Source organism: Oncorhynchus kisutch, linkage group LG16, assembly GCF_002021735.2.
Source record: "Oncorhynchus kisutch isolate 150728-3 linkage group LG16, Okis_V2, whole genome shotgun sequence".
Taxonomy (NCBI): domain Eukaryota; kingdom Metazoa; phylum Chordata; class Actinopteri; order Salmoniformes; family Salmonidae; genus Oncorhynchus; species Oncorhynchus kisutch.
Genome location: NC_034189.2, coordinates 7,759,674 through 7,769,673, shown reverse-complemented (window position 1 = coordinate 7,769,673; position 10,000 = coordinate 7,759,674). Strand labels below are relative to the sequence as shown.

Genomic DNA, 10,000 nt, shown 5'->3' with positions numbered 1-10,000 from the left:
GTCTGTCTATTCGTCTGTCTATTCGTCTGTCCGTCCGTCCGTCTCTCTCTCACTCTCTCTCTCTCACCTCCAACATTTTCTTTAATTCCTTCTGTACCTTCTCCTCACTATTCAACCTAGTTTTAGAACTCTGCTTCCCAACCTTAGCTTAGTGATGAGCTCTGAGGGCACTATGGTGTTGAACTGTAGTCAATGAATAACATTCTCACATAGGTGTTCCTTCTGTCCAGGTGGGAAAGGGCAGTGTGGAGTACAATAGAGATTGCATCATCTGTGGATCTGCAAATTGGAGTGGGTCTAGGGTTTCTGGGTTGATGGTGTTAATGTGAGCCATGACCAGCCTTTCAAAGCACTTCATGGCTACAGACGTGAGTGCTACGGGTCGGTAGTCATTTAGGCAGGTTAACTTGGCGTTTTTGGGCACAGGGACTATGGTGGTCTGCTTGAGACATGTAGGTATTACAGACTGGGTCAGGTTGAGACATGTAGGTATTACAGACTGGGTCAGGGTCAGGTTGAGACATGTAGGTATTACAGACTGGGTCAGGTTGATACATGTAGGTATTACAGACTGGGTCAGGGTCAGGTTGAGACATGTAGGTATTACAGACTGGGTCAGGGTCAGGTTGAGACATGTAGGTATTACAGACTGGGTCAGGTTGAGACATGTAGGTATTACAGACTGTGTCAGGTTGAACATGTAGGTATTACAGACTGGGTCAGGTTGAGACATGTAGGTATTACAGACTGGAACAGGTTGGGACATGTAGGTATTACAGACTGGGACAGGTTGGGACATGTCAGGGAAGACACCTGCCAGCTGCCTTGGTAATAGAGCTCTGCTACCCAAGTCCAACAGGCCTCAATATTACACATCTGGTTAAGGCCTCTTTCTTTCATCAATATCAGGTTTCCTGTTTATTTTTATGTTTTATTCAACCTTTATTCAACCTTTATTCAACCTTTATTCAACCTTTATTCAACCTTTATTTAACTAGGCAAGTCAGTTAAAGAACAAATTCTTATTTCCAACGACGCCCTACGTTGATCAGTAACGTTCAGGAGCCACGTGCTCTGCCGTTCAGTACAGTCATACATGACTAATGCCACGACATGGTGCAAGGAGTGCTTCACCCTCCTCAAATATAAGGACAGATAATTTAGAGTGACGAAAAGTTGCTAACAGCGCTTTCATGTCTCTTCAGCAGAGCAGAGCAGCTCAAGCGAAGCCGTTGCTACGGTTACTCACGGACTCAGAAGCTCCGTGAGCAGAGCGCATGCAGAGAGGAGCAGCTAATGGATTTACTAACAGAGGAGTTTAGGGGTCGGGCACGTGTAGGACTCAACCTCTTAAATCGGGCCGGGGTCGGGCACGTGTAGGACTCAACCTCTTAAATCGGGCCGGGGTCGGGCACATGTAGGACTCAACCTCTTAAATCGGGCCGGGGTCGGGCACGTGTAGGACTCAACCTCTTAAATCGGGCCGGGGTCGGGCACGTGTAGGACTCAACCTCTTAAATCGGGCCGGGGTCGGGCACGTGTAGGACTCAACCTCTTAAATCGGGCCGGGGTCGGGCACGTGTAGGACTCAACCTCTTAAATCGGGCCGGGGTCGGGCACGTGTAGGACTCAACCTCTTAAATCGGGCCGGGGTAGGGCACGTGTAGGACTCAACCTCTTAAATCGGGCCGGGGTCGGGCACGTGTAGGACTCAATCTCTTAAATCGGGCCGGGGTAGGGCACGTGTAGGACTCAACCTCTTAAATCGGGCCGGGGTAGGGCACGTGTAGGACTCAACCTCTTAAATCGGGCCGGGGTCGGGCACGTGTAGGACTCAACCTTTTAAATCGGGCCGGGGTAGGGCACGTGTAGGACTCAACCTCTTAAATTGGGCCGGGGTAGGGCACGTGTAGGACTCAACCTCTTAAATCGGGCCGGGGTAGGGCACGTGTAGGACTCAACCTCTTAAATCGGGCCGGGGTCGGGCACGTGTAGGACTCAACCTCTTAAATCGGGCCGGGGTAGGGCACGTGTAGGACTCAACCTCTTAAATCGGGCCGGGGTAGGGCACGTGTAGGACTCAACCTCTTAAATCGGGCCGGGGTAGGGCACGTGTAGGACTCAACCTCTTAAATCGGGCCGGGGTAGGGCACGTGTAGGACTCAACCTCTTAAATCGGGCCGGGGTAGGGCACGTTTAGGACTCAACCTCTTAAATCGGGCCGGTGTAGGGCACGTGTAGGGCTCAACCTCTTAAATCGGGCCGGCGTAGGGCACGTGTAGGGCTCAACCTCTTAAATCGGGCCGGGGTAGGGCACGTGTAGGGCTCAACCTCTTAAATCGGGCCGGGGTAGGGCACGTGTAGGGCTCAACCTCTTAAATCGGGCCGGGGTAGGGCACGTGTAGGACTCAACCTCTTAAATCGGGCCGGGGTATTTTATTTTACTCTCTCCTTCTTTCCCCATCTTCCTCCCTCTCTCTCCTTCCCTACTCCCCCTCTCCCTTTCTCCATCTCCTTCCCTATTTTCCTCTCTCCCTCTCCTTCCTCTTCCCTCTCCTTCCCCTCTTCCTCTCTTTATCTTCCTCCTCCCTCTCCTTCCCCTCTTCCTCTCTTTATCTTCCTCCCTCCCTCTCCTTCCCTCCCTCCATTCAGGCCTTTAGTGCTGATGTGATTATATCCTGCTGAGAGCTGGCCAGCCATGAAATAACGTGTGTGTTTGTGTGAGTGAATTAGTGCATGTGTGTGTGAGTGTGTGTACGTAAAGATGGCTTATGAAAAATGTATGGTCAAACAGCATAAAGACAGGAGTTATAATGAATAAGTCATATAGTTGACAGGGAGAGGTCAACAATGGAGGGCTGGTGAGGAAGAGAGGGAAGGGAAGAGATGGAGAGAGAGAGAGACATAGAGAGAGAGACAGAGAGAGAGAGAGAGAGACAGAGAGAGAGACAGAGAGAGAGACAGAGAGAGAGACAGAGAAAGAGAGACAGAGAGAGAGAGACAGAGAGAGAGAGACAGAGAGAGAGAGACAGAGAGAGAGAGAGAGAGAGAGAGACAGAGAGAGACAGAGAGAGAGAGACAGAGCGAGGGAGAGGCCATGAGAATTAGAGTAGGATAAACGTAGATAAACTTAGATTTTATAAAGGATACAACCCTTTACATCAAAACCATTTTTTACCACCAAGGACAATCAAGAACAATCTTGTAATAAACCAAAAGGTGCAGAAGAAACAAACCTGTAAATCCCATCCAACACATCACTGAGTGAGTAATGTTCAGTCTGAACCTACTTCTGAAGCCCAAAAAAAGTTAAAGACAATAATCTCTAGATCATTTTGTTATGTAAAAGCTTTGTAAATAAAGCCACTAAGCTTCTAGGACAGACCAGACCGGGCTGCATCTTCAATTAGCACTGAAGTGTGAAGTGAGAGGTGTGAACTCTTGAGCCTAACAATGTCAGTTTCACTGCCTCCCCCACCCAAATACAGAGGCTTTTGTAGCTCCCATGGCTTCCCCCTGTGCTGATGTCACCACAGTACCCCTTGGAGGGTACAAATAAAACGACGCGCGACAGAAATATCCTCCTCAAACTGATGCTGACCTTTGGAAGAGCTAATAAATCCTTGTAATACAGCCCACACCTTCACAGTAAATCCATGTAATATGGCCTCCACCTTCACAGTAAATCCATGAAATATGGCCTCCACCTTCACAGTAAATCCATGTAATATAGCCTCCACCTTCACAGTAAATCCATGTAATATGGCCTCCACCTTCACAGTAAATCCATGTAATATGGCCTCCACCTTCACAGTAAATCCATGTAATATAGCCCACACCTTCACAGTAAATCCATGTAATATGGCCTCCACCTTCACAGTAAATCCATGTAATATGGCCTCCACCTTCACAGTAAATCCATGTAATATGGCCTCCACCTTCACAGTAAATCCATGTAATATGGCCTCCACCTTCACAGTAAATCCATGTAATACAGCCTCCACCTTCACAGTAAATCCATGTAATATGGCCTCCACCTTCACAGTAAATCCATGTAATATGGCCTCCACCTTCACAGTAAATCCATGTAATATAGCCTCCACCTTCACAGTAAATCCATGTAATATAGCCTACACCTTCACAGTAAATCCATGTAATATAGCCTACACCTTCACAGTAAATCTATGTAATATAGCCTACACCTTCACAGTAAATCTATGTAATATGGCCTCCACCTTCACAGTAAATCCATGTAATATAGCCTACACCTTCACAGTAAATCTATGTAATATAGCCTACACCTTCACAGTAAATCTATGTAATATAGCCTACACCTTCACAGTAAATCTATGTAATATAGCCTACACCTTCACAGTAAATCTATGTAATATAGCCTACACCTTCACAGTAAATCTATGTAATATAGCCTACACCTTCACAGTAAATCTATGTAATATGGCCTCCACCTTCACAGTAAATCCATGTAATATAGCCTACACCTTCACAGTAAATCTATGTAATTTAGCCTACACCTTCACAGTAAATCTACGTAATATAGCCTACACCTTCACAGTAAATCTATGTAATATAGCCTACACCTTCACAGTAAATCTATGTAATATAGCCTACACCTTCACAGTAAATCTATGTAATATAGCCTACACCTTCACAGTAAATCCATGTAATATGGCCTACACCTTCACAGTAAATCTATGTAATATAGCCAACACCTTCACAGTAAATCAATGTAATATAGCCTCCACCTTCACAAATTAACAGGTATTCCTATATGTTTCATTTATAGGTATGTATGCTACTTTAGTTGTTCTACAAACGTTGTAAGGCTGCATGATGCGAAAAAAAAGGCGTTTGAAAGCTCTGCTTGGTTATCTTTGTGCAGGCTGTACACACTGGTTATCTATCTATAATAATGGATATAATGTTGTGTTAGATCTTTTTATATTTTTATCAACTTAAGTTTTGAACTTCTATTGGCTCTTTATGGCCTGTGGGCCTCATTAACCTGAGCTCATACAACTCGTTTTTTATAGTAAAACAAAAAGCATAATGTATGGATTATTATGACTATGACAAATACTCAGATGAAACATATTGTGCTGTTTATCACAGACTACTTTTGTGTCAAAGTTTAACAAGGACCAGTGTCATGATCAAAGATATGATCAAGAGCCTCACATGCAGTATATCGTTTGGTCATTGTGCTGACACAGAATGAATTGTGAGCAAGGCCTCAAAAAAGCTTTATATTCCAGAGCTGAGAGAAAAGTTCTATATAGTATTGAAACAATGTTGTGATGTTTGCCAACAGGAAAGGTTCCCCTGGGGGAAAGATTCTATTGAGGAAAGGTTCCCCTGGGGGAAAGATTCTATTGAGGAAAGGTTCCCTTGGGGGAAAGATTCTATTGAGGAAAGGTTCCTCTGGGGGAAAGATTCTATTGAGGAAAGGTTCTCCTGGGGGAAAGATTCTATTGAGGAAAGGTTCCCCTGGGGGAAAGAATCTATTGAGGAAAGGTTCCCCTGGGGGAAAGATTCTATTGAGGAAAGGTTCCCCTGGGGGAAAGATTCTATTGAGGAAAGGTTCCTCTGGGGGAAAGATTCTATTGAGGAAAGGTTCCCCTGGGGGAAAGATTCTATTGAGGAAAGGTTCCTCTGGGGGAAAGATTCTATTGAGGAAAGGTTCTCCTGGGGGAAAGATTCTATTGAGGAAAGGTTCCCCTGGGGGAAAGATTCTATTGAGGAAAGGTTCCCCTGGGGGAAAGATTCTATTGAGGAAAGGTTCCCCTGGGGGAAAGATTCTATTGAGGAAAGGTTCCCCTGGGGGAAAGATTCTATTGAGGAAAGGTTCCCGTGGGGGAAAGATTCTATTGAGGAAAGGTTCCCCTGGGGGAAAAGATTCTATTGAGGAAAGGTTCCCCTGGGGGAAAGATTCTATTGAGGAAAGGTTCCCCTGGGGGAAAGATTCTATTGAGGAAAGGTTCCCTTGGGGGAAAGATTCTATTGAGGAAAGGTTCCCCTGGGGGAAAGATTCTATTGAGGAAAGGTTCCCCTGGGGGAAAGATTCTATTGAGGAAAGGTTCCTCTGGGGGAAAGATTCTATTGAGGAAAGGTTCCCCTGGGGGAAAGATTCTATTGAGGAAAGGTTCCCCTGGGGGAAAGATTCTATTGAGGAAAGGTTCTCATGGGGGAAAGATTTTATTGAGGAAAGGTTCCCGTGGGGGTTGCCATGGAAACCAAGAAGCGGAGTGAAGTGTGTGTGTGTGTGTGTGTGTGTGGGCCTGAACTCAATTTAGTACACTAATTCATTTCTAATGACCGGATCATATTTGACCGGGAACACTGCAGGTGTACAAAAGTTAAATAAATCACCCCAAAATGTTATGTATTTTATGTTTTCAGATGTCCTGTGTGGACAAAGTCATGGAACCTCATGACAATCAGATTAAATGAACTACATTTTTCAGCGAGAACTTGTAAATCGGTCCAATTCGACCGCAACAACAGGAGGGTTAAGGCAAAGGTGAAAGTTCGCATTTCTTCTGTGAAGTAGTGACCCACGACATACAGTATGTCTAGGTTAGAAACCAGTCACACATTAGTGACCCACGACATACAGTATGTCTAGTTTAGAAACCAGTCACACATTAGTGACCCACGACATACAGTATGTCTAGTTTAGAAACCAGTCACACATTAGAGACCCACGACATACAGTATGTCTAGTTTAGAAACCAGTCACACATTAGAGACCCACGACATACAGTATGTCTAGTTTAGAAACCAGTCACACATTAGTGACCCATGACATACAGTATGTCTAGTTTAGAAACCAGTCACACATTAGTGACCCACGACATACAGTATGTCTAGTTTAGAAACCAGTCACACATTAGAGACCCACGACATACAGTATGTCTAGTTTAGAAACCAGTCACACATTAGTGACCCACGACATACAGTATGTCTAGTTTAGAAACCAGTCACACATTAGTGACCCACGACATACAGTATGTCTAGTTTAGAAACCAGTCACACATTAGAAACCCACGACATACAGTATGTCTAGTTTAGAAACCAGTCACACATTAGTGACCCATGACATACAGTATGTCTAGTTTAGAAACCAGTCACACATTAGTGACCCACGACATACAGTATGTCTAGTTTAGAAACCAGTCACACATTAGTGACCCACGACATACAGTATGTCTAGTTTAGAAACCAGTCACACATTAGAGACCCACGACATACAGTATGTCTAGTTTAGAAACCAGTCACACATTAGTGACCCACGACATACAGTATGTCTAGTTTAGAAACCAGTCACACATTAGAGACCCACGACATACAGTATGTCTAGTTTAGAAACCAGTCACACATTAGAGACCCACGACATACAGTATATCTAGTTTAGAAACCAGTCACACATTAGTGACCCACGACATACAGTATGTCTAGTTTAGAAACCAGTCACACATTAGAGACACATATTTCCCTCAGATTACACAGACCCACGAAGAATTCGAAAACAAACTCAATTTTGATAAACTCCCATATCTACAGGGTGAAGTACCACAGTGTGCATCACAGCAGCTAGATGTGTGACCTGTTGCCACGAGAAAAGGTCAACCAGTGAAGAACAAACACCATTGTTATTTTCCCTTTTGTACTTTAACTATTTGTACATCGTTGCAACACTGTATATAGACATAATATGACATTTAAAATGTCTTTATTCTTTTCTGTGATGTCATATTTACTGTACATTTTAATTGTTTATTTCACTTTTGTTTATTATCTACTTCACTTGCTTTGGCAATGTTGTTAACATATGTTTCCCATGTCAATAAAACCCCTTGAATTGAAATTGATTAGAGAGAGAGACACAGAGAGACAGAGCGAGACACAGAGAGACAGAGAGAAAGACAGAGAGAGATAGAGAGTGAGACAGAGAGAGAGACAGAGTGAGAGACAGAGTGAGACAGAGAGAAAGACAGAGAGAGAGACAGAGAGAGACAGAGTGAGAAAGAGAGAAAGACAGAGAGAGACAGAGAGAGACAGAGAGAGACAGAGAGAGACAGAGTGAGACAGAGAGAGACACAGTTTACTGTTCATTTTTATTGTTAATTTCCCCTTTTGTTTATTATCTACTTCACTTGTAAACATATATTTCCCATGCCAGTAAATCTTACATATTGTTTTATACTGATCCTTTATTGAACCTTAATTTAAAGCCCTTTGAATTGAATTGAAAGCAAGATAGAGAGAGAGGAAGAGAGGTGGATAGAGAGCGAGAGAGAGTTAGAATGAATAAGTCATATAGTTGACAGTACTAGGGAGAGGTCAATGATGGTGGGACAGAGAGAGAGAGAGAGAGGAAGAGAGGTGGATAGAGAGCGAGAGAGAGTTAGAATGAATAAGTCATATAGTTGACAGTACTAGGGAGAGGTCAATGATGGTGGGACAGAGAGAGAGAGAGAGAGAGAGAGAGAGAGCGATTGGGGACAGAGAGAGAGAGAGAGTGTGTGTGTGTGTGTGTGTGTGTGTGTGTGTGTGTGTGTGTGTGTGTGTGTGTGTGTGTGTGTGTGTGTGTGTGTGTGTGTGTGTGTGTGTGTGTGTGTGTGTGTGTGTGTGTGTGTGAGAGAGAGATTAATGTAGTTAAGTGGGGTGTGGTATGTAGAGAGAGAGGGAGAAGAAGAGTGAAAGGGGACAGAGAATGAAAGAGAGAGGGAGAAGAAGAGTGAAAGGGGACAGAGAATGAAAGAGAGAGAGAGATAGAGGGAGAAGAAGAGTGAAAGGGGACAGAGAATGAAAGAGAGAGAGAGATAGAGGGAGAAGAAGAGTGAAAGGGGACAGAGAATGAAAGAGAGAGAGAGAGAGAGGGAGAAGAAGAGTGAAAGGGGACCGAGAATGAAAGAGAGAGAGAGATAGAGGGAGAAGAAGAGTGAAAGGGGACCGAGAATGAAAGAGAGAGAGAGATAGAGGGAGAAGAAGAGTGAAAGGGGACAGGGAATGAAAGAGAGAGAGAGATAGAGGGAGGGAGAAGAAGAGTGAAAGGGGACAGAGAATGAAAGAGAGAGAGAGATAGAGGGAGAAGAAGAGTGAAAGGGGACAGAGAATGAAAGAGAGAGAGAGATAGAGGGAGAAGAAGAGTGAAAGGGGACAGAGAATGAAAGAGAGAGAGAGAGATAGAGGGAGAAGAAGATTGAAAGGGGACAGTGAAAGAGAACTTTACTCTTCAATCTCCATCTTTTATCAACCCAGATGTCTTTATAAAGCCACTGAACTCTCATCCTCTCTGTGTGCTGAAAGAGAGAAGGGGTGGGATAAATGGATCTAGAGATGGGATAGATGGATGTCATAGAGTGCTGGATCAGGCAGTCCTGCAGAGAGAGGGGGAGGAGTGGGGGAGGAGTGGGGGAGGAGTGGTGTTCAGACAGGAATAGAAGAAGTAGAATAGATTTTCACACTGTCTCATTTCACAGATAGAGAAGAGGGGGGGGGGAGGGGGGAGGGGGGGGGAATGGGAGAGAGTGCTGGAGAGAGGGAGGAGGGGGAGGAATGGGAGAGAGTGCTGGAGAGAGGGAGGAGGGGGAGGAATGGGAGGGAGTGCTGGAGAGAGGGAGGAGGGGGAGGAATGGGAGAGAGTGCTGGAGAGAGGGAGGAGGGGGAGGAATGGTAGAGAGTGCTGGAGAGGAGGGAGGAGGGGGAGGAATGGGAGAGAGTGCTGGAGAGAGGGAGGGAGGGGAGGGAATGGAGAGAGTGCTGGAGAGAGGGAGGAGGGGGAGGAATGGGAGAGAGTGCTGGAGAGAGGGAGGAGGGGAAGGAATGGGAGAGAGGGCTGGAGAGAGGGAGGAGGGGGAGGAATGGGAGAGAGTGCTGGAGAGAGGGAGGAGGGGGAGGAATGGGAGAGAGTGCTGGAGAGGAGGGAGGAGGGGGAGGAATGGGAGCGGGTGATAGAGAGAGGGAGGAAGGGGAGGGG

At 45.4% G+C, this 10,000-nt stretch overlaps 1 protein-coding gene across 1 annotated transcript in view; it reads left to right on the top strand.

Annotated features, from left to right (window-relative positions):
- Positions 1-1,268, top strand: part of LOC109883969 (pyruvate carboxylase, mitochondrial-like) — a gene marked incomplete in the record, with an annotated part of 159,587 nt that extends 158,319 nt beyond the window's left edge. The window contains 1 exon segment of the mRNA XM_031793066.1: positions 1,206-1,268. Coding sequence (XP_031648926.1) covers positions 1,206-1,268 — 63 coding nt within the window.
- Positions 1,269-10,000: the final 8,732 nt, after the last annotated feature.